General features: G+C 39.2%; 1 protein-coding gene across 3 annotated transcripts in view; it reads left to right on the forward strand.

Moving 5' to 3' along the window:
• The window catches only part of CERS6 (ceramide synthase 6), a 317758-nt gene that overhangs the window by 222803 nt on the left and 73024 nt on the right, over positions 1 to 21931 (forward strand). For all 3 annotated transcript variants that reach the window (XM_007965259.3, XM_007965260.3, XM_073019784.1), the window contains exons 5-6: positions 12424 to 12474; positions 16319 to 16411. In XM_007965259.3, coding sequence (XP_007963450.1) covers positions 12424 to 12474; positions 16319 to 16411 — 144 coding nt within the window. The remainder of the gene's footprint in view (positions 1 to 12423; positions 12475 to 16318; positions 16412 to 21931) is intronic.

A 21931-nucleotide genomic window follows, 5' to 3' on the forward strand; every position in this document is an offset into this window, starting at 1 on the left:
GGTGGGGAGATGTTTGTCAACAGGTATAAAGTTACAGTTAGATGGGGGAATAAGGTCTGGGGCTTTATTGCAAAGTAGAGCAACTATACTTAACAGTATGATATTGTATATTACAAAATAGGAGAGAGGCTTTTGAATGGTTTCACCACAAAGAAATGATTACATGCATGAGGTAATGGATATGTGAACTACCCTAATTTGGTCATTATCCAATATCTACATGTGTTAAAACATCAAATTGTATTCCGTAAGTATGTACAATTACAATGTGTCAATTAAAAACTAAAGACACTGAATGTATATCCAGATGTGTCTATTAGGGGATGTTAAAATAGAAATCCCCATCTTTTCTCTCTTTCTCATCTATGACTTCCACTCGTAATCTCTTTTTCTGTTTGACAAAACTGTATCTTAGTCATGAAAAACAGTTTATTTGAAAATATTGGGCCGGGCGCGGTGGCTGAAGCCTGTAATCCCAGCACTTTGGGAGGCCGAGACGGGCGGATCATGAGGTCAGGAGATCGAGACCATCCTGGCTAACATGGTGAAACCCCGTCTCCACTAAAAACTACAAAAAACTAGTCGGGCGAGGGGGCGGGTGCCTGTAGTCCCAGCTACTCGGGAGGCTGAGGCAGGAGAATGGCGTAAACCTGTGAGGCGGAGCTTGCAGTGAGCTGAGATCCGGCCACTGCACTCCAGCCTGGGCAACAGAGCAAGACTCCGTCTCAAAAAAAAAAAAAGAAAATACTGTTTAGGGGGATTAGTACCTCACTCATACACAGATAGGACATGGTTCAGAGAGGCTTGGATTCAGGTCGTTGGCCATTGCTGTCAATTCTCTATTTTATAGTGTTTATGAGGTTCACAATGAGCATCTCATACAGCAATGCCTGAAACTACAAGTGGGACTTATGTTGTGCCTGATATCAGGAAAGGGGCCAATGAATATTAGTTTACTCTTTCATTACTTGCCTCTTTCCACTGATCCACGTTGTTCTTATTTATGAGCAATATCCGATAGCCTGCAGCCTTCTATGTGCTTAGAAGTCTTTTTAAATGTGGATGATTGATTCAGAAATCAATACCTAAGAGGATGAAACCACAGGGAAACATGATAGGCACTTCTTAAACATTGAAAGTAATTTATGAACTACGGCATTTTCAAAGAGTCTGGAGTTCTATGCAGAGAAAGACTCACTAATGCTTAAAAACATTTTTGGAAGCAGAAAGCCAGCAAACTAGAGCCTGGAAGATTGGGCAGCAGGCAGAAAGACAGAGGGGTCCGAGTAGTTCTGGCGAGGAGATAGGAATGAATAGAACACAAGGAAGTTGGCCTGGGGAGGGCAGGGGTTGCTGGCTGAGAAGAGTGGACTTAGTCATGCATGGTCACAGTGGTCTGCCAAGCAGGCAGGAGCCTGGAAAACCAGGCACAGTCATCTCACCTTCTAAGCTGGAAATGGGGAGGAGGCATTTGAACTTTTTTCATCTGGAGAATAATGCAAGGAAAGGGATGATAAGGAAAAATGGTGATGTTGGAGATACGACTTGGTCCATAAGCTATAAGAAAGCACAGGTTCTTCCCTCCATCTTGCAGTTCCCTTCCTCCATCTGCTCACTGACTACATTCTGTGTGTCCTCTGTCTATAACTACCGGGCCCCTCCTCATGGAGCCTTCCCCTCCGACCCACCCTCCAAGGCTGCTGTGATTTGAATGTGTCCCCTCCAGAGTTCAGGTGGTGCCACATGATAATATTAAGAGGTGGGACCTGCAAGAAGAGATTAGACCATGAGGGCTCCTTCCTCCTTAATGGGATTTAGGTCCTTATAAAAGAGGCTTCCCACAGCCTTTGGGTAGCTTGCCCATCAGCATTCTGTCATGTGAGGATACTGCAAGAAGGCCCTCACAAGACCAAATCCCAATTAAGGGATCTTGGACAACAGCCTCCAGAACTATGAGGAATAAATTTCTGTTCTTTATAATTTAGTCTGTGGTATTCTGTTATAGTAGCACAAAGTGGACCAAGTGTCTTTTTATGTACTATGTCCTTACCACTTCTGTTTATTCCTGCTGTAACACGTAATGTAATTGTTTTGGTTACCCAGGAGATGGTAAGTTCCCTGAGAATGGAGAGCTTGTCCATTGCATCTTCATGCCCAGCCCAGTGCCTGATGCATGGCAGGCACTCAGTTAATACTTGAAACAATGTGTGAATGAGAAGCGTGCAGTAATAGCACAAACAGATTAAGGCCTAGGCAAATGGGTTGAGAAGTAGTAAGGAAGGGACTGATGGGGATCTTGGAAGGTGAGAGCAAGTTGGGTGGGTGGCAGAATGGTTGATTATCACTGTAATGAGTGCAAGGTTTTATTCTATGCTATTTGCTCGTCTTATTTATCTCATTCTACTTTCTCTTAATTGGGAATTTAGAATTATTAATGACTTGTTTGTACTTGAAATATCACTGTGAACATATAAATACTCTAAAGGCAGCTATATCCTGTACTAGCTATTAAAATTAATTAGAATTATTGAATAATTTGAGGGTGGTAATGTATTATTAATACTATTAATGTTGTTTATAAATATAGAGCAAAGTTGGGTTTTTTAAACTATGTTCATTCTCGCTTTTATTATTTTTAATTGACATATATTTTTACATATTTTTGGGGTACGGTGTGATAGTTCAGTACATGTGTACAATGCATAAAGATGAAACTAGGGTAATTAGCACATGTGTCACCTCAGACATGCATTATTTATTTGTGTTGGGAGCATTCAAAACCCACTCTTCCAGCTATTTGAAAATACACAATAAATTGTTAGCTATAGGTGCCTGACCATGCTGTAGAGCACTAGGACTGTCCTTCCTTTCTAGCTATATTTTGTTATAGCTAACAAGCTTCTGGCTAACCCCCTCCCCCTACCCTGCCCATCCCCTAGTATCATTATTCTACTCTCTACTTCTATGAAATCAACTTGTTTAGCTTCTACATATGAGTGAGAACCTGAGGTACTTGTCTTTCTGTGCCTGGCTTATTTCACTTAAAAGTAATGTCCTCCAAATTCATTCATATTGCTACAAATGGCAAGATTTCATTCCTTTATATGGCTGAATAGTATTTCATTGTGTATACAAACCATTTTTAAAATCTATTCATCTGTTGAATTCCATATCTTGGCTATTGTGAATAGTGCTGCAATAAACATGGGAAGGCAGATATCTCTTTAACATACTGATTTTCTCTCCTTTGGATGCATACCCAGTAGTTGGGTTGCTGGATCATATGGTAGTTCTGTTTTTAGTTTGCCAGTGTGTTTTTTGAAATAAGACTTGTTAAAACTACATAAACTTGGCTTTTTATTATCCAGATAAGACTTGGTCATTGTAGAAAAATCATAACTATGACAATATGTAATTTAATAGTAATATATGAACATAAGAAAAAAATTAAAAGCCCCTGAAATAATTATTACTCAATAATTATTAAGCAATTTTGGGTAAATATATTGCCAGGCATTTTTAGTGGGTGTGTCTAAATATATATCTACTTTAAACGTAAAGTACACTCTATACCTTCTTGTAACTGGATCTTAACTTAAAACATGAAAGTGCCTGTTAACATTTCCGTAGCTCATCTGGTTTTAGCACAGCAGTAGTGAGCAGTGACATGCACCCTTGACAGTATGCCACATGACATACAAGCTGGACCATATTTCTGCTCTTTCTCCAGAGCTGCGAAGGTCACTGAGACACAGGAAGATACAACCTAGAAAAATAGGGGAGTTAATACTACAACTCTCACAATGAGGGGTGGGAGTTGGTGGATAATGCCGCAGCATCCCTGTCCCATGTTGAGACAGTTACAAGATCCATGCTGAGTGGTTCTGCAGGGGCTCCCTATGCAGTTGCCTGCAGCAGTAACCAGCTCATTCCTGAAATTTGTATTGGTTTTTCAGCTTTGTCTTACTTTCTCCAAAGCAGCTTGCATCCGGGTCTTTATCTCTGCCTCTTTCCAGAGAATCCCAAAGTAAAAAAATGTCAACCCTGTATTATTGAACAATCCGATCTATTTTAATTTTTGTTATAAAAAGAATTATAATGGATATCTATGTATAAATGCCTTTACATATGGGTCTAGTTAATTATTTTTTAAATAATAAGTGCTAGGTCAAGGATATGTTTTAAATTTTTATTGTAAATAGAATTACAATAGATATCTATCAATACCTTTGCATATGGGTCTGGTTGATTTGTTACAATAAATGCTGGGTCAAAGATATGTACTTTTTAAAGACTCTTGATATATGTTACCGAATAACTTTAGAAAGGTTATTCCAGTTTGCAGAGTATTGGTTTTCTATAAGTATATAAGTGACCTTTGGGTATGAACCTTTTTAAATATTTGCCAGACTCTCAGATAAAAAATTCTGTCTAGTTTTAATCTGTAATTTTTACATGTGCTTTTGGTCACATGTTTTTGTTTGATGTATTGCCTGTTTGTATCCATTTTTCTCATTGGATATTTAAATGTTTTAATCACTTTTTATGAGCTCTTTACATATTAGAAATAGTAATCCTTTGTCTCATGTTATCAACCATTTCTCTAAAATATCCTTTGACTAATTTTGTGCTTCTTAATAGCCACTTTCACTGGCTTTGCTCTCAAATTCTACATTGGCCTGCACATCTCTCTCCCCGTGTGTTGACATTCTCACCATTTCCCTCCCTCTAGGTCTTTCTATCTCATTTTCATTCATCTTCTCTTTTCTATAACTGGTCTCTTTCTCCCTAATTCCTGTTCTAAACATGGAATTGATTGGTCTTTTCTACTTGGCAGTGATTCTTGCTGGGTGAAGAAGAGAGTCCACATCAGAACAAATGGGAGAGGTGGTCTTTCAAGTGCCATATACCCAGACTCTTGAGAACCATGGCGTTCTTACCCTGAGCTGTAGTGTGCATAGTGTGCCGTGGTGACTGTTAGATGTGTGTGGAGCCCCTCAGCTGAACAGAAGCAGAAGTTGAGAACTGTTGGCTGAAAGGCTAAAGAAGCCATGGAAATGCCACTCACATTTTCCATCTACTTGTTTCTATGATAGAACTCTCTTGGAAATCCTGTGACCTCAGTGCTTATCTCCAAAAACCTCTTTCTACCTGTATGTACTTCACAGATCTGAAAGTTACTTACTAAATTGATTGCAGAATGTGGTAAAGGCACATGCTAGACCGGGTCTAGAGGACTAGCATCCTTTTTAAAGTCTGATCAATATGAAAGGCTATCTTTATGTAATGCCATGGGGTCAAGTCCAAATTACATTTCCACATCAGGAGAGCTTTCAAGGCTAATGCAGATGCCACAGGCCTCTAGGGAGGAGTTACTGCTGTGCTTGGTAGATTTATAGTAACACGTCTACTGTCCTAGGAAAGGAGGAAAGGGCACCTCTTGCATTCTGGGAGTACTCTCGGCTGCTCACCACTAATCAGGAATTTCTTCAGGCTGAGAGACTTCTGGCTTCATTCTTTTCATCCCAAACACAATTTATTTATATCTTTGTAAACTCACAAAATGTGAAATATTTCTTTGTATTCTGAGTTATTTTATAATGTGTATTCAATTAAAATTGTAGATTATCATCTCAAATTGATTTGATTTACATTCATTTAAATTAATTACACAGTTGTTTCTTAAAAGAATCTTCAATATTTAGGTAACAAATTATCAATATAGATATTGAACATTTAAAATTACACATGAAAAGAGAAATAAGCAAGGATGTTGAGAGGCAATCACAGGTCATACTTGCTATGACTGAGCTTTAGAATTAGATCTCAGCTTTTCAAAACCAGGGTGGAAAGGTATTAATAACAATGGGGAAACATAATTATCACTTGGCACAAAGGAACATGCTAAGCATTAACAGAAAGGAAGTATTTCATCTTGCCTTGGACTAAATTTTGAAGCAAAAATGTCCTGTGGAACTTACACATTGGACTTAGGGTGAATGTTTCCAGTATAAATTCATGGAAGCATTTTTCTTTTGTTTGTTTCTTACAGTAAATCCTCAATGTAAGCAAAAGCTGTAAGGTTTGAATATAACTCAGTAAGTGTTTTCTCAGAGTAGTTTTAGTGAAAGTAGTGTCCAAGTAGTTTAAGAATCTAGATTTTTGGTAGTTTTAAACATAATCCAACTACATAGAGAACAAATGTCTCTTAGACTATGTTCCTTGACTCCTAGTTGCATCAGCTGGGCTTTGTGAAAGCTAGGTAAGAGTTTTTATGGAAAGAGCAAAAGATGAAATTTGCCTCAATGTGCTGACTTCGAGTAAATACCCACACACCTTTTACGTTTTTGTTGAGGCAACAAAATGTTTTTAATATGTTTTATGATTCATATTCTTTTGTTAAATCAAAATAGTTATTAATTCAAAGAAACTACTGTTTCTTCAGCTGCAGATACCTACTGATTCTTGGAGGGAAAAAAGCATATATATATGTATATATGTGTATTTATGTTTCTGTTTAACCACTGACCACTTGCCTGGTTAATCAGTTATCCTTTTCTCTGGTCCTTGCTTCAAAATCTTTATTTCTTTAGGCTTGCACTAACGTGATAATTGCAGATGGTAAAGTAAAGTTTCAGACCTTACCTGTTTTTCTGGCTTCTATTCACAATGAAACTTCTGTAGTGCAGCCAGTAAAAGGAGAAACTGGATGAAAGAGCAGATTTACTGACCCTTAAAGATGCTTCTTTACCCTTCTCTTTAAAAAAATCACAGAATAAATGGCACTCAATTCTTGTGTGTATGCTCAAAATGTCGATGAAGGCTTGACCTGCACCAGTGCTTCTGACTCCTATCCTGGTGCCAGGATCAGGTTTGCTCAGGGTAAGAACAGCCACAGATGCCTCCCAAGGGAATCTGTTATTGATGGATATGCTTGCTGCTGAGTTATGTCTCAATTGATGCGTCTGGGAGAAGAGGCACATTTTAATCTAATGAAAAATCCCATTATACATTGTGGCTTAGATTGAGAGAGTTAGAGGTAATTTCTCTTCCACTATGATATGGCCTGTCTTAGCCTTATTCAGACATTTTATAAGTCTTCTTAAATTGAAATTAGTTGACGTGTAATTTAATGGCTAGTAAGCACATTTATGAGGACTTCTGTTATGATGCTATGTTAGCTCAGACTACTGTAACAAAATACCATATACTAGATGGCTTGAACAACAGAAATTTATTTCTCATAGTTCTGGAGACTGGAAGTTCCAGATAAGGTCTGGTAAGGATTGGTGTCTAGTGAGTGCACTCTTCTTAGTATGCAGAGAGCAACCTTCTCACTGCGGTTTTCACATGGTCTTGTTTCTGAGCACACGTGTGGATAGGGAGAAATCTCTCTTCCTCTTCCTCTCCTTGTAACGCCACCAACCCTATTGGTTTAAGACTCTAACCTTATGACCTCATTTTATGTTAATTACCTTCCAAAGACCTTATCTTCAAATACAGTCATGTTAGTGATTAGGGCAGATGCAATAAGTAAATAAATAAATGCAATTTCTGTTGACCAAGGCAAAAAAAAAAAAAAAGCAGGAAAGAAGGAAGCCTAAGGGATCTTGTCAGTGAGATAACCATTGAGTTATTCAATAGTAAGAAGAACTCGTTACCCATCTGGACCTGTGGATTGTTCTGTAGATTACAGGACTTGGAGGTCCTTTCTAAACCTAAAATTCAGTGTTTCTAGGTAATAGCTCATTTGGGGGAATCTATTCCAAATGCCTGTGATGTTTTTCTTTCATTATTCATACTTCGTCACCCAGAGTACCCAGCAGAAGGCACAGTGGAAGAGCCCAGCTGGCCTAGGTTTGATTTCCACTTTCTCTACTTAGCAGCTGTGTAGCCTTTAATTAATTACTGTTCCTCTCTGAGACTGTTTCTTTGTCTACAAAATAATTGATACTTGCCTTGATGCAGATATTAATATTAGAATACAGGCTATGCTACTGTATATAAAAGTAAGCAAAACACACTAGCTTAGATATGAGAGAAATGATAGGAATTTATTTATCTCATACATACAATCCAGAGGGAAGCAGATCAGGGCTGGTGGGAGACTTCTGATACCGGACTCCATAGAAACTTCCATTTCAGGGCCAGTGGTGACTGCTTCAGTTTTCATTATCTCCCTTCAGTGGGAATGGAGAAAGGCTGAGAGGAACTCATTCACACTGACCTTTTAGGGGCACCATCCCCAAGTGGCACACACAAACTTTGCTTCCACCAGAGCTTCCACCAGAATTGTGCCAGCCAAGGAGGCTGGATGAGAAGCATATCCTTAGCTATTGCTTTAGTAGCGGTGGGTCTTCGGCTTCAAATGATTCTCGCAAAGATTAGAAATAATTCATTAATTCATTTATCTATATTGAATTGTGAAATATCATAACAAAGTGTTTAGCAAGGTGCCTCACACATGGTAAATACCAAAAAGATGGAATCACCCTTCTTACTTTTCCCTAGTACCTTACTATTGGCAAAATGTGGTCCATGGCCTAAAAGCATCATCATCAACGGAGAGCTTTAGAAATGCAGAATTTCATCCCCAAGCCCAGACCTCAGTCTGCATTTTAACAGTTGGTGAAGCTCTGAGCTGGCATGTTCTTTGTAAATCTTTAATGGTATCTGCTGGCCTCTACTGGTGATGTTATCTTGATTGCTTACAATGTTGTTGTCAGAATTAAATGAGATGACACGTATAAAATACTTTAAATCTGTGAAATGTTTTATAACATGATTTAAGTGTACATAAGTGAGAAGGAATAATGTGAACCATAGGTTATTGTAACAACATTTATTTTCTGAGACAGGATCTCATTCTGTTGCCCAGGCTCCAATGCCTGGCACAATCATGGCTTATTGCAGCCTTGGCCCCCACCAGGCTCAAGCAATCCTCCTACCTCAGCCTTCTGAGTAGCTGGGACTATAGGCACATGCTACTAGGCCCAACTAATTTTCATATTATTTGTAGAGATGAGGTCCCACTGTGTTGCCCAGGCCAGTCTTGAGCTCCTGGGCTCAAGCAGTTCTCCCACCTCATCCTCCCAAAGTGTTGGAATTACAGGTGTGAGCCACCACGACTGACCCAAAATTTGATTTCAGATTTTCCAACCTTGATAACCTTCCTTGATGTTGTAACATCATGTGAAAAAGGCATTCTGTTTCTGGAAAATGTGCTTAACTTGCCATGCAACCTCCTAGGTACAGAGTTTTTATTATTAGTTAGGGAGATGCTAGGCCTAACTTTCTAAATTGAGGGTTTTAGTGTATTTTTAATCACCATTCCTCTATGATGTCTAAATATTTCATCTTTTTAAGTTCTTAATTACATTACTGTCCTACAATTTGTGTGATAGAATATATGGATTTTGACATCAAATGAATGTGGAAATGATTCTAAAAAACTGGAAAATTTTTATCAATGGAGAAAGTAGATAAATGTCAACTTTATAGTATCAACTTAAAGAAGTTATGCCTAAATTGGGTCCAGGTGCAGTGGCTCACGCCTGTAATCCCAGCACTTTGGGAGGCCGAGGCAGGTGGATCACCTGAGATCAGGGGTATGAGACCAGCCTGGCCAACATGGTAAAACCTATCACTACTAAAAATACAAAAATTAGCTGGGCATGGTGGTGCACACCTGTTGTCCCAGCCACTCGGGAGGCTGAGGCAGGAGAATCATTTGAACACAGGAGGTAGAGGTTGCAGTGAGCTGAGATCGCACCACTGTACTCCAGCCTGGTGACAGAATGAGACTCCATCAAAAAAAAAAGAAGGAGAAGTTATGCCTAAATTATAAACAGCCAATCCAGATTCATACACCAGTGTTGAGCTATAAGAAATCAGGAGAATCAACTCATAGAGTTCAGTTTTCTTATCTATAAATTGGGAAAGGTGTTTGTTCTACTGGCTCACCGTGTTTGGGGGGTATAACTTAAGATCCTAGAAAAATGTACTGTGCATATAGAAGGTGATATTAATACCTGATGTTGTCAGAGTGAGGGGTGTATGTGAACATGCATTCGTGTGAAAGAGTATATTCTTAAATGATTGGCCAGAAAACTTATGAGCTGACCTTGGGCCCTGGTAGCTTCATCAGATTCATGGTATCCAGGCCTGTGCCCCTGCCTCCAGTGCATAGGAGCCCGAAGAGAGGCAGACACTTATTCGCTGTTTCTGCAGTTCGGTCAGGCGTTGGGCATGCAGTGAAAACAGGTCTAGGGGATGCACATCTGATTCACACAGAGAAAAGCCTGGGTTTTAGAAGACTGATCAGCCAAGAAGCTCACAAAGGAAGGGAAGTTCTGAACGACAGATTTTTCTGGATCATTGTGAGTTATACCTTGCCCTCCTGCCTGTCACTAGAAAGGATGGCCACAGTGGCAGAGATGACTGCTGCATCCTTAGGGGCAAGCACACACATGCCCAGTGGTCTTGGGACTGATAAATTTAGATGAACATGAGGCCTTGCCTTTCCATTCTGTATTCCTTTTCATTAGCATTCAGTAGATGAGTGCTGAACTGTGAACTTGGAAGTCTATGGTGAGAGGATAAACATGCATATGACATAACTTTCCTTCAAGGACTTTCAGTTGAGGAGATAACTTTATCAGAGAGAATGGCAATAACTAATATTTGTACTTTAAAATAGATGTTGCTGTGTTGTACCCACATTTTTTAAAACCTGCATGTATATGGGTATTTAAAAGTAAATTGATCTGTATCATGTTTATAACTATATTACACAGGAACAAAAGATCAAAAATGGGTCATACATCAAAATGTTAATGGTGATGAAAATTTAAATTATTTTTACTTTTTATTCTTTACTTTTTACATGTTCCTAAATGGGTACATATTGCTGACTTAACAACACAGTAAGCCTTCCAGGTAGTTTTATGCACACTACCTCGTTTGATCTTCACAATCACTCTGTGAGGTCAATAATGAACATCGATGTTATAGATGAGAGAAATGGAGGAGACAGGCAGACAACTCAGACACTCAGGAAGTTAAGTGCAGTGAGATTACATGATACAGTGTTGAACAGGGAGCAAAAGGCAAAATCAGGAGCCGAGTTAAGATCTCGGAAAGAAAATGAATAGTGCTTGAATGAAAGGGAAATGTAAAGATTCTGAAACGTAGTTAGGTTTAGGGCAGTGCATGGCTTTGTATAGGAATCTGGTTCCCTCCTTTGAGATCGGGTTTAGTTTGATCAGACTCAGAGACAGGGTGCACAGTGTTATGTTTGGGTTTGGGATCAGAGAGTCTGAGTTTGATTTTCACCTTTGGCACTGCCTAGCTATTGAACCTAGGTAGTTATTCACAGACTTGGGGCCTCCATTTACCTATCTATAAAATAAGAAAAATACTAGTAGCCACTATAAGGATTAAATGAGTTAATATGTGTAGGAGCCTTTAAAAGTATATAGGACATAAGGAGGACTCAGCAGATATTAGCCACCTGAAGCTAATTGTCCTCATTCCTATGACACAGGGCTGATGAAGATGTTAGCAGATTAATTGTAAGAAACAGATAGATGTATATCAAATGTATATAGATGTATATCAGAAAGTGCTGACAGCGGTGGATAAGGGATGTAAAAGAATTATAACGTTAATACTTTTTTTGAAATTATTTTGAAACCCTGAGAAAGTTTGTGCTGGTCTTATTGGATAATTCAGCTGTCTGTCTGAATTCCTACCAACCCCTCCTTGATTATTACAAATGTTTGGAATCTGTGTGTACACTTAGATTTTCCTAATTATACTGTGTCATAAGGCAAGTAATTGCCCTCAAATTAAGAATGATTATTTTGTCATAAAAAGACCTGGATCACAGGTCTGGAGTTGGCATGGGTGTGAGGGTTAGTATTAAGTGTCCTTCTGAAATAAGAAGTATACCTGCATGTCACTGAACCCTGGTCAAGGCATGAATAATGTCGCTTGGTAAACATTGAGTCTGAGGAGTTTCGGGGCAGTTTATGCTAACTGTCATCAATGTTTATAGAATAAGAGTGAGATGGAGGATTTACATCTGGTTTCTGTGAGACCCTGCAGGGCCCTGCTGTTGAGGCTGGTTATGTAGCAGGAATATGTCTTAAGTGACCAGCAAAATAGAAAAAAATACCAGCTGAGACTGCATCCCAGAAGCAGCCTAAAATACTACCAGTTGAGTTTAGATTACCAAGAGAGAATATATTGTATACTAATTGCTTTAATATCCTATGCCTAGCTGCTTTAAAGTTCTTCAATTCCCACACAGGTAAATTATTGAAATCCAAAAATATTAGAGCAAGAGCCTATTGTAAACCTTTTTTATGCTCTTATCCGTGTTCTAAAATATGTAAAATATTTTTTGTCATTTTTTTTCAGACCCCCTGGTTGTGGAATACGAGGCACTGCTGGTACAACTACCCCTATCAGGTAAGGAGGCATTATTGTCTGGGTTTTTACACACATAAAGTATCTACCTTAGGTCAATTTCATGGTCTCAGGCAGGCCCCAACAGGTTGGGCAACCCCCTTCATTCTTGGCCCCACTGCCGCTGATCAGTGCTGGACATAATCTAGTGAGGATAGTAATTTGTGCACTATTCTTAGTGAAGTTCAGAATCAAGGCCCGATTGCCCTAGCAGATGGAGTCAGCTTGGAAAGTACATTTACAAAGGAATAGGATCAATCAGTTCAACAGGTGGAAAATTCCTGCTCCTAACAGCTATCTGCTTCTAATCACTGAGGTAAGTCTGGAGTCCTGTTGACATAGCACAGACCTGCCTCAACAGCAAGTGGGAAAGATCAAGTGTGAGGCTGGAGCAGGTACACTGAGTTCAGTTCACTTTGTGGCTTAGAAGCAGCCTCCAAATATGTAAATCAAGCACCGTTTCCCTGAATGCAGAAAAATGGGCTTGTACTATGACGTGTGGAAGGATTATTTCTGAAACTGAAAACAGCATCATTGAAAGTGAGATTAAAATCATATTCCAGAAAGGAAGCATTTTAGATCTCTGCCCACTGGCACACTTTTGCATCTTTCCATGAATTCAGTGATATAAGCATGTGTTGTTGTGGTCCCTAGATCAGTTAACAAAGCTGGGACTTGTGTAAAAGTTTCTAGCTGGGAAATTTCTATAACTCCGTGTTCAGTTGGGATGTTATGTAAGAGAAGCAAATGCAGCTAGGTATTTTGAAGAGACATATTATACATTATAATGAGCAACTTCAGGTTTTTTGTTTGGAGTTTCTTTGGGTTGTCTGTTGAGGTATTTGGTCTTTGGGGCATGCACAGGCTTATGGGGAGCAGGCCTGCCCTGTGTCTGTGTCTTCTTTGTTACACACAGTGTCACGGCAGAGGGTGGGGACTGGCACTGGATACTCCTTGAGCTAGTTCAACGTTAAGGACACATTGAAATTGAATTCCAGTTGGCATTTTCATCTCTTTCGAGTGGTTTATTCACATTAGAAAACACTATAAATAAACAATAGAACATGGCAAGAAAGCTGAACATTCAGAGGATATTTGATAGAGACTAAAGCAATGGTGAAACCAATAGCTTATTTTACACAATTGTAATTCTAAGGCCCAACTGCTGTTTACCGTACTTGGAACATTGTCACATAAGGCTCTTTGTGTCCTGTAATGGTATAGTGAGTGGCAAAATCCATGTATGTCTACATTTCTGTTTATAAAAGTACATACAAATGCCAAATGAAATGTAATCCCTACTCTTCTTTCTAACTATAATTTAGTCCAGAATAACTGTCATGTTCATGGCTGGAGCTGAGAAATTGCTTATTTCTGAGAAATGAGTTGCTAGAGCTATGGCCTATACTGTGGCTGCAGAGGGTTTCACAGCACTGTAGATTCAACATGAAAGTTTGAGGGTCTGGGAGATAGTAATTTTTTAAAAAACAGGAAACACCACTAGTATGGAAGGCAAGATGCCATGTGTGAGGACTCAGATCAAGATTGTTTTCTGTATGATTCAGCATATAGTCCCCAGAATGCAGGACAAATTCACGGTCTCTCATGGGAATGGTACATCTTTGAAAATGCCATATAGTAATAAAGAATATTAGCTGATTTCTTTGTGTGTGGTGGGGGTGGAATTAAACAACATACAATTATTATGTATGCAATTATAGTACTTTGTGTGTAAGCATGTCTATGTAAATATATAGATTGGTGTTCCAAGTCAGTCGCTATCCTTAAGGGCACTTTTAAAGACATACTTATGAAACGTATTTATTATATCTTTAGCATATATGTTAAATAGATAATTGAACAGACATTTAGGTGAAAAAGTAGTGGTCTACTTCAGTTTTATTAAGGATACACTTACTTTATATAAGTACGCATGTTATTTGTTACATATTAAATAATTTCATATACATGTGTATATTATAAGTTTAAAATAATGTGAAGCTGCATTCAGTTGAACCTTGTCCAGCTTGGCATAAGAAGCACAAGTTGGACATGAGATACCCTAGTTTGTGGTCATGGGGCCTCACTAGCTATGAGACCTAGCCTTAGCCTCTTAACCTGAATTAACTGACAGCAATTTCCTGTCAACTATATAATCTAGGTCTAGAATTATAGTACTAATTTTATAGGATTTTTATGAGAACCAAAGAAATTAACATGTGAGTGAGCACTGTCAACTGCAAAGCACTCCTTGGACATAGTAATTATTACAATGGGACGCTCTCTGTGAACTCCGGTTTCCAGATGCTCTCTGACTTGCCCTTATAATTCCTCTAGGCCTTTCCCCAGGTGGTGGAAGTAAGAGAATCTCATTAAAACTAAAATTTACCCTTGGCTCAAAGGGTCCTGAACCAGAGTCCGATTTTCTAAACTTTATTGCAGCCATCCATCTGCCCTGAATATCCATCCTTCATCATTAATGCCTTCAAGTTTTACAAGGACAGTTCAGTGGGAAATGGATTCTCTTCAGGGAGATGCTGAATTGATGCTTGTCTCCGTTCAGGCTGCTAGAAGAGAATACGCTAAGAGATCATGTCCCTTCTTATAAGGGCATTAACCCTATTCGTGAGGGATCCACTCTGATGACCTAATTACCTCCCAAAGGCCCTGCCTCCAAATACTGTCACACTGGGATTAGGCTTCATCATATGAATGTTAGGGGGAACACAAACTTTCAGCCCACAGCAGGGCTCATTGTCATTTAGACTTTAGGATTGCTGGTTGGAGTATCCTGTCCCATTGTGTATTTTGTTGTCAAAGACCTATGCAGGACAACTTTTCCGTGATTCCCGTGCATAGAGTGGGTGAGTGCCAGCTTCTGATTGTCATTCATTATGCTACTATTGGTGTACAAAACATTTACCTTTCAATTATATTTACCATATATGGTATCGTCTTGTGTATGGGGGTATGGACTTGTTTGTGTGATGGATTTTAAATGTTTTTCATTCATTTTGATAAAGCAAGACATATCATTATAACTCAATATAGCAATTAAAAACAACTCATCAAAAATGTTTTTTGAAAACTCTCTTGTTTTTAGTGGGATTGTGTGCAAAATAAATATTCCTGAATTCCATTGCCTCTCTGAGCCTCCCCCCAACCCTGAGCCTCTGAGCAGTTAAAGCAGGTATCACTAAACTAAGACCCAAGTTTTATACCTGCTAAGCTGTGGAGCTGAGACGTGATCAGATATCCCGGCTGGGTGCCTAGTCTGGTATCTGCTGGCAGCCTTCCTGTCCCTCTGATCTTTCAGTAAATATTTTTGAATAATTCTTTTTGATATTTGAAATGTACTGAACATTTTCTAATAACAAAAAAAAAAAACAAGACTTTCTGATTAATGCGAAACTTAAATCTACGCCTCAGTGACCTGTATAGTATTCCAGTTCCTATCACCTACTGTCTTGTCCCTATACTCGCAGCAGTTGTCCAGGGTTATTCTTTGTCTATATTAGAATTTTTTTTCAGGTTGCTTAAGGAATATTGCAGATACTTGTGACAAAGAATCATAAATACTATTGTTAAGCTGAATAATGAATGGAGTCCCAAATGTTCATACTAATTAATGCTTTTCGAGTCGGAGATGAAATGAGAGTAATATCATCAAGCTGTGGATGAAAGTTATCCTCAAAGCTCCATCATCTACAAAGAGAACAGGGCAGAAACTGCCTTTGTGCAGGTGCAAGACCATGTTACTTTTGAGCAGTGAACTTGAGATGTCTGGGATACAAATTGGGTTCCCTATTAACTATTAATCATTCCTTTTTTTTTCTTTCACCTTCAGCCACTCACAACTGACCTTCACTACTATTACATCCTGGAGCTCTCATTTTATTGGTCTTTAATGTTTTCGCAGTTCACTGATATCAAAAGAAAGGTAAGAGCAGTTATGTCGTAAAGTGCTTGCAAACATGCATCTTTAATGGCCCTTAGCAGGTGGGTGTAGACTCTCAAAGGCACTCACACCTGTTCTCCTGGCAGCCCTAGGTTAGTATGACCTGCTGCATTATTACAGGAAGTTCTCTATTTTTGCTTGTGCTGTTTTGTATTTTGTTTCTATTATTTCTTCACTCATCCCCTAAAACTCAGCCTTCTTTTCTCCATGTAGTAATGTAGCAGTGAATCCCCATAGAAATAATTTTCTCTCAGTCTAATTCCCAAGTCCTCTGTTCTCCAAATTAAATAAAAAGCAAAAATTCTATTTGTAGCTCCTGGGAGAGAGTAAAGTCTCAGTGTTTCAACCCTACGGAATTAATTCCCCAATTGCAGGGTTATCCAGTGTCAAAATATATCTCGGAAATGCAGCATTCCTCAGTGAACTGTGATCTGGTTTCCACCTATTCCCTCCACTGGAATTGCTTTTGTGTGACCCCCTAAGTGTTAAATCCACTTATTCTGGCTTTCATCCTACCAGCTTCTGGGCAAAATTGGCACTTCTAGCTCTTTACTACTTATTTTTCTGTGACACCATATTTGGATCAATCCTTCAAAGTCATCTTGCTGTCCTTTGTCTTAATGCCCCGTGCCCTACATATTTGGGTGCACCAGAGTTCTGGACCTTAATTACAGGATGCCATCTCCCTGGATGATTGAGTTTATACTTCCTGACACTTCCAACCATAACCTACATCCCACTAATTCTGAAATGTTTCTCTTCTGCCCCACATTATCTCTGGGTCCATACTTCGACATCTGTAGTCACAGATGATAGTACTGGTTGAACAACCCTAAATCTGAAAATCCAAAAGGCTCTGAAATTTGATACTTTTTGAGTGTTAACATGATGCTTAAAGTAAATAAATGCTCATTGGAGCATTTTGCATTTCAGATTTTTATATTAGGGATGCAAATCTGTAAGTATAATGCAAACATTCCAAAATCCAAAGAAATCCAAAGTTCAAAACACTTCTAATCCCAAGCGTTTGGGGTAAGGGATACACAACGTACATTGTGTTATTTTTGTACATTTTATCATTTAGTCCTGGTAACAAATCAAAGGTCTAGTTTGATTATTTTATTATTTATGCTTATTTTATGAATGAGGAAATTAAGCCTTACATGCACAGTGCTCCTGACTGAAAACATGGTCTTCTAGTCTTGTTCTTCCTCCAGTAACCCTTAGAACCAACAGTCATGTCAGCCAGGACGTTTTCCTTTGCTCTTGTTTTTGCCACTCCGTGTACCTTCTTCCTTAATATCACTGACAAACGTACAGTTCCCTCTCCTTTTGCCCACTCTGTTATGTAGTCTCTTAAACAGTCTTCCTATCTAAGTAGTCATTCTTGTTTATCTGCTGCCTAAGAATTATATTTCTAAAACCTTCAAAGTTCAAATACTTGGAGGATAAAACGCAATGTCTTAATCCAATTGAGCTAATATAACAAAATGCCAGATTGACTGAGTAGCTTATAAAATCTATTTCTCACAGTTCTGGAAGGTGAGATGCCCAAGATCAAAGCACCAGCAGATTCAGTGTCTAGCAACAACCCACTTTCTCATAGATGGCAACCTTCTCACGCTGTCCTCTCATGGTGGAAGGGGCAAGACAGCTCTTTGAGGCCTCCTTGATAAGGGCATGAGTCCCATTCACAAGGGCTTCTGCCAAAAGGCCCCATGTCCTAATACTATCACTTTGGGGGTTAGCGTTTCAATATATATATATTTGAGGAGGACACAAGCATTTAGTCCCCAGCAAGCAAGATATGTTCACCTTTGCACCCCCACGACTATCAGTGTAGCTGCTCATCGTGGGGATCAGTAAGTTGAGGGTAAATGAATAAGCGAAATCAGTTCCTTTACGTTATGATGGAGCACAGTACTACAATGTGTCATTTCTTGGTTAAATCAGTAATCTGCTAAGTTGCAAACTGGTATCCAAGTGGCAGCTGAAAAGCGTTTTAAGAGTCTATGGGCCTACTACCCAAGTCCCCTTCCCCACATATGCTCCTTCCGCCATCCTACAGCAGTGGCTTACTTGGCTGGCAAAAAGCTGTCTTTTCTGAGTGTATGGCTACAAGGCCCTTAATATGGTATATACCAACTGATTCTCAGAAGAAGTAGGTGGCCCCTGTCAAGGTGAGCTTGAGCATAACAGATGACTCTTTGACACCCATAATTTGTGGTTCCTTTACTCATTGTACCCAATACTCCGAGTTGGTTTCTGAAATCATTTACAGACTCTTTAGTGATGGTATGTCAAGTGAGTCTCTTCTGTCCTACATGAGGGAGTCTTCTTTGGTCACGTAGTGCCAATACATGTAGACTGATTATTTTCTATGTGCCAGGTACTATGCAAGGCTCATGTTGCATTTTATTTTCTTTTTTGAGGAGACCTTTTGTCCAGGTAGTCACATAAAACACTTATATAACAGAGAGCTAGAACGTTCTTCTTCTTCTTCTTTTTTTTTTTCGGGAAAATTGATGCACAGAGTGAGTTTATGTACGTTTCTCAGGGCCATGTAATATGGGAATGAATTGCAGGCTAGGCTTACCAAGCAGAGCCTTGTGATTCACTCTTGGATTAGACACGTGCATAATCCTTGCCTTGCCATGCTCCTGACGTTACAGGTAGTAAGCCTTTCACAGCTCTTTGCCATTTTATCGGTCCTTCTCTTGCTTAGTGAGAACTAGAGGTGCCATCCAGAGTCAAAAAGCAGGAATAGCTGTCCTTGGCTTCCAGAAGCCTAGTCCTAGTAAGACATTGCTGTACCAAAAGTTACCAAGTCCCTCCACTAGCTTGAGCTTTCTCATCACATGGGGAACATGGCTTTGCAATGAGCCAGCAGGGCTCAAGAAGCCTTTATTGCTGTATTAGTTTGTTTTCACACTGCTGTGAAGAAGTACCTGTGGCTGGGCATGGTGGCTCATGCCTATAATCCCAGCACATCAGGAGGCCAAGATGGATGGGTGGATCACTTGAGCTGACGAGTTCAAGACCAGCCTGAGCAACATGGCGAAACCCTATCTCTACAAAAAATACAAAATTTAGCCAGACGTGGTGTTGTGCACCAAGTGAGCCAACATGGCACCACTGCACTCCAGCCTGCGTGATAGAGCCAGACCTTGTCTCAAAGGAAAAAAAAAAAAGAAAGAAACACCTGAGACTGGGTAAATTATAAAGAAAAGTTTAAGAGATTTAATTGGCTCGCGGTTCCATAGGCTGTGCAGGAAGCATGATACTGGGATTTGCTCGGCTTCTGGGGAGGCCACAGGAAACTTACAATCATGGCAGAAGGTGAAGGAGAAGCAAGGCATGTCTTACATGGTGGAGCAAAAGAGAGGGAGAGGTGCCACACACTTTTGAACAACTAGATCTTATGAGAACTCTCAATCCCGATGACAGCACCAATGGGGGATGGTATTAAATGTTGAGAAACCACACCCAGGATCCAATCATATTTGGGGATTACATTTCAACATGAGATTTGGGAAGGGACACAGATCCAAACCGTATAAATTACTTTAAGCCAAATGACTGTTATCTCAATACTTTTCATAGGTAAATTATTTTGGGGGATTGAAATGTATCATTTTGTATTACTTTAACATATATAGCATCAGTGGAAAACACCTGTAAAAGGGATAATTTTGTAGTAAAGTTTGTGGAATTGATCCTAGGCCTGTATATATTGTCAGTGTTTAGAAATCGAGTGTATATTTTTTGCTAGTCAACACCAATAGCTTGTTTTAGATAGGTAGCGCCTCTGTCTTCTCCTGGTCAGATTACATTTGTACATTCCTGATGCAGCTGGTTTATTCTTGTTTCTTGCACAAAAATGGGAATTTGGCCACTACCAGACGTGCTTATTCCCTGGCACAGGTTTTAATTAGGAAGGCCTTTTCCTCTGCTGCCATCTCTCATTAGGGAGCCTCAGTGCTTGCTTTTCCCCTTTGCATCTTGCTGAATGGCCCCATGGGTCCTTGGCAGTTTCATCCTTATTACGCCCCCACTTGGAGGACCTGCTGTTCTAGCCATCAGTGAAGATTTATGGCACGTTCTGTCTGCCAGATGCACTCTCCATATTCTGTATTGGAACTATTAACTGAAGCCTCTAAAAGCAGCCTGCTTCTTTATGATGGGATAGGGATGTTTGAAGACACCCATTGGCAATACAGTATGGAAATCAACTTCAGAAGACTGTTCATGACTTTGTTAACAGAAGGGTTATCACAATGTTTCTTTGGCTCCCATATTAAATGACAAAGAGTGTCAATGGCCATTTTCAAACAGGGACCAGGATTTATAAACACTGGCTCCAAATGCATGCTTCAAACTTTTAGAATCAGTACTTTAAATAGGTTTAACAATCACTTATTTTGATTTATTGGGTTCACGAATTTTTCTAAAATGGCTTTTGTACTCATAAACTCTTCTTTTTTGGCATCTTTTTTTTTTTAATTGCTCTATTTCCACATAGAATCTGAAGTTTAAAAATGAGGGGAGAACTTTTCATCTTCATGGTGACAGAACACATTGCCTCACTTTTAATCATTTCCAGAGTTGGTACTTATTTGGTCAGTGATGAGAAATACTATTATCTTCCCAAAGGGAAGATTAGATGAAAAATAAAAGATGTTTAAATTATCTTCTATTTCCCAAGGCTTAATTTTTATCAAAATTTTATCCTTTAGCACCTGTTCACAATGAACATTTCTCCTGCCATCTAAAATATCCAAAGGAAGCTCATAAATATTTTCGCGTTGGAGCTCAGAACAGCTTGCTTATGTCTAAATCCTATGTCCCTTTTAACTAAGCTGCTGTTTGGCTTGAAGGCTTGGGCCTTCGGCCAATGAGTTCTGCTCGTGTTCAGAGTCCTTCTCAGGAAAGCATCCCTGGCAGAGTTCCAGGGCCCAGCTGGTGAAATCAACTTGTTGCTCTTTTGGTCTTGAAACCGAGAGAAACACTACATCTTGTAAAAGATTCCTGACAGAGAGGTATGATTAAGTCTAGCAAGAAACTTATTGATGAGCTTGTGTAAGCTCTCTACTAACATTTTGTGGAGAATAACTGGAGCCCATTATTGTAAGTGCTTTAGATGCCTTTGGAGGTCGTATCATGCTCCAGATCTTGCCTGCTGCAGTTAGTTTTAGGGGAAAGGAAAATGCATGTTTTAATCTTCTTACAAGGAAGCAGCATGGAATAGAATGACATAAAGTAATGTATGTAAAACTATGTAGTACAGTACTTGACAAATAGAGCTTAGACAGTACCTGGAACATAATAACCCAGTAAGGAAAGTCAAAAAGCACCTACCATTAACACCATTGATTCATAAAGGAAAGGGCATTTTAACATAAAAGAAAGGAAGAAAGGACATATTGTAATAAAGGACAATCCTTTAAATTTATCATTAAGTAAAAGTCCTTATTTTTCTCATTTTGTCCTAGACTGGGGAAA

Source organism: Chlorocebus sabaeus, chromosome 10 (genome assembly GCF_047675955.1).
Source record: "Chlorocebus sabaeus isolate Y175 chromosome 10, mChlSab1.0.hap1, whole genome shotgun sequence".
Lineage (NCBI taxonomy): Eukaryota > Metazoa > Chordata > Mammalia > Primates > Cercopithecidae > Chlorocebus > Chlorocebus sabaeus.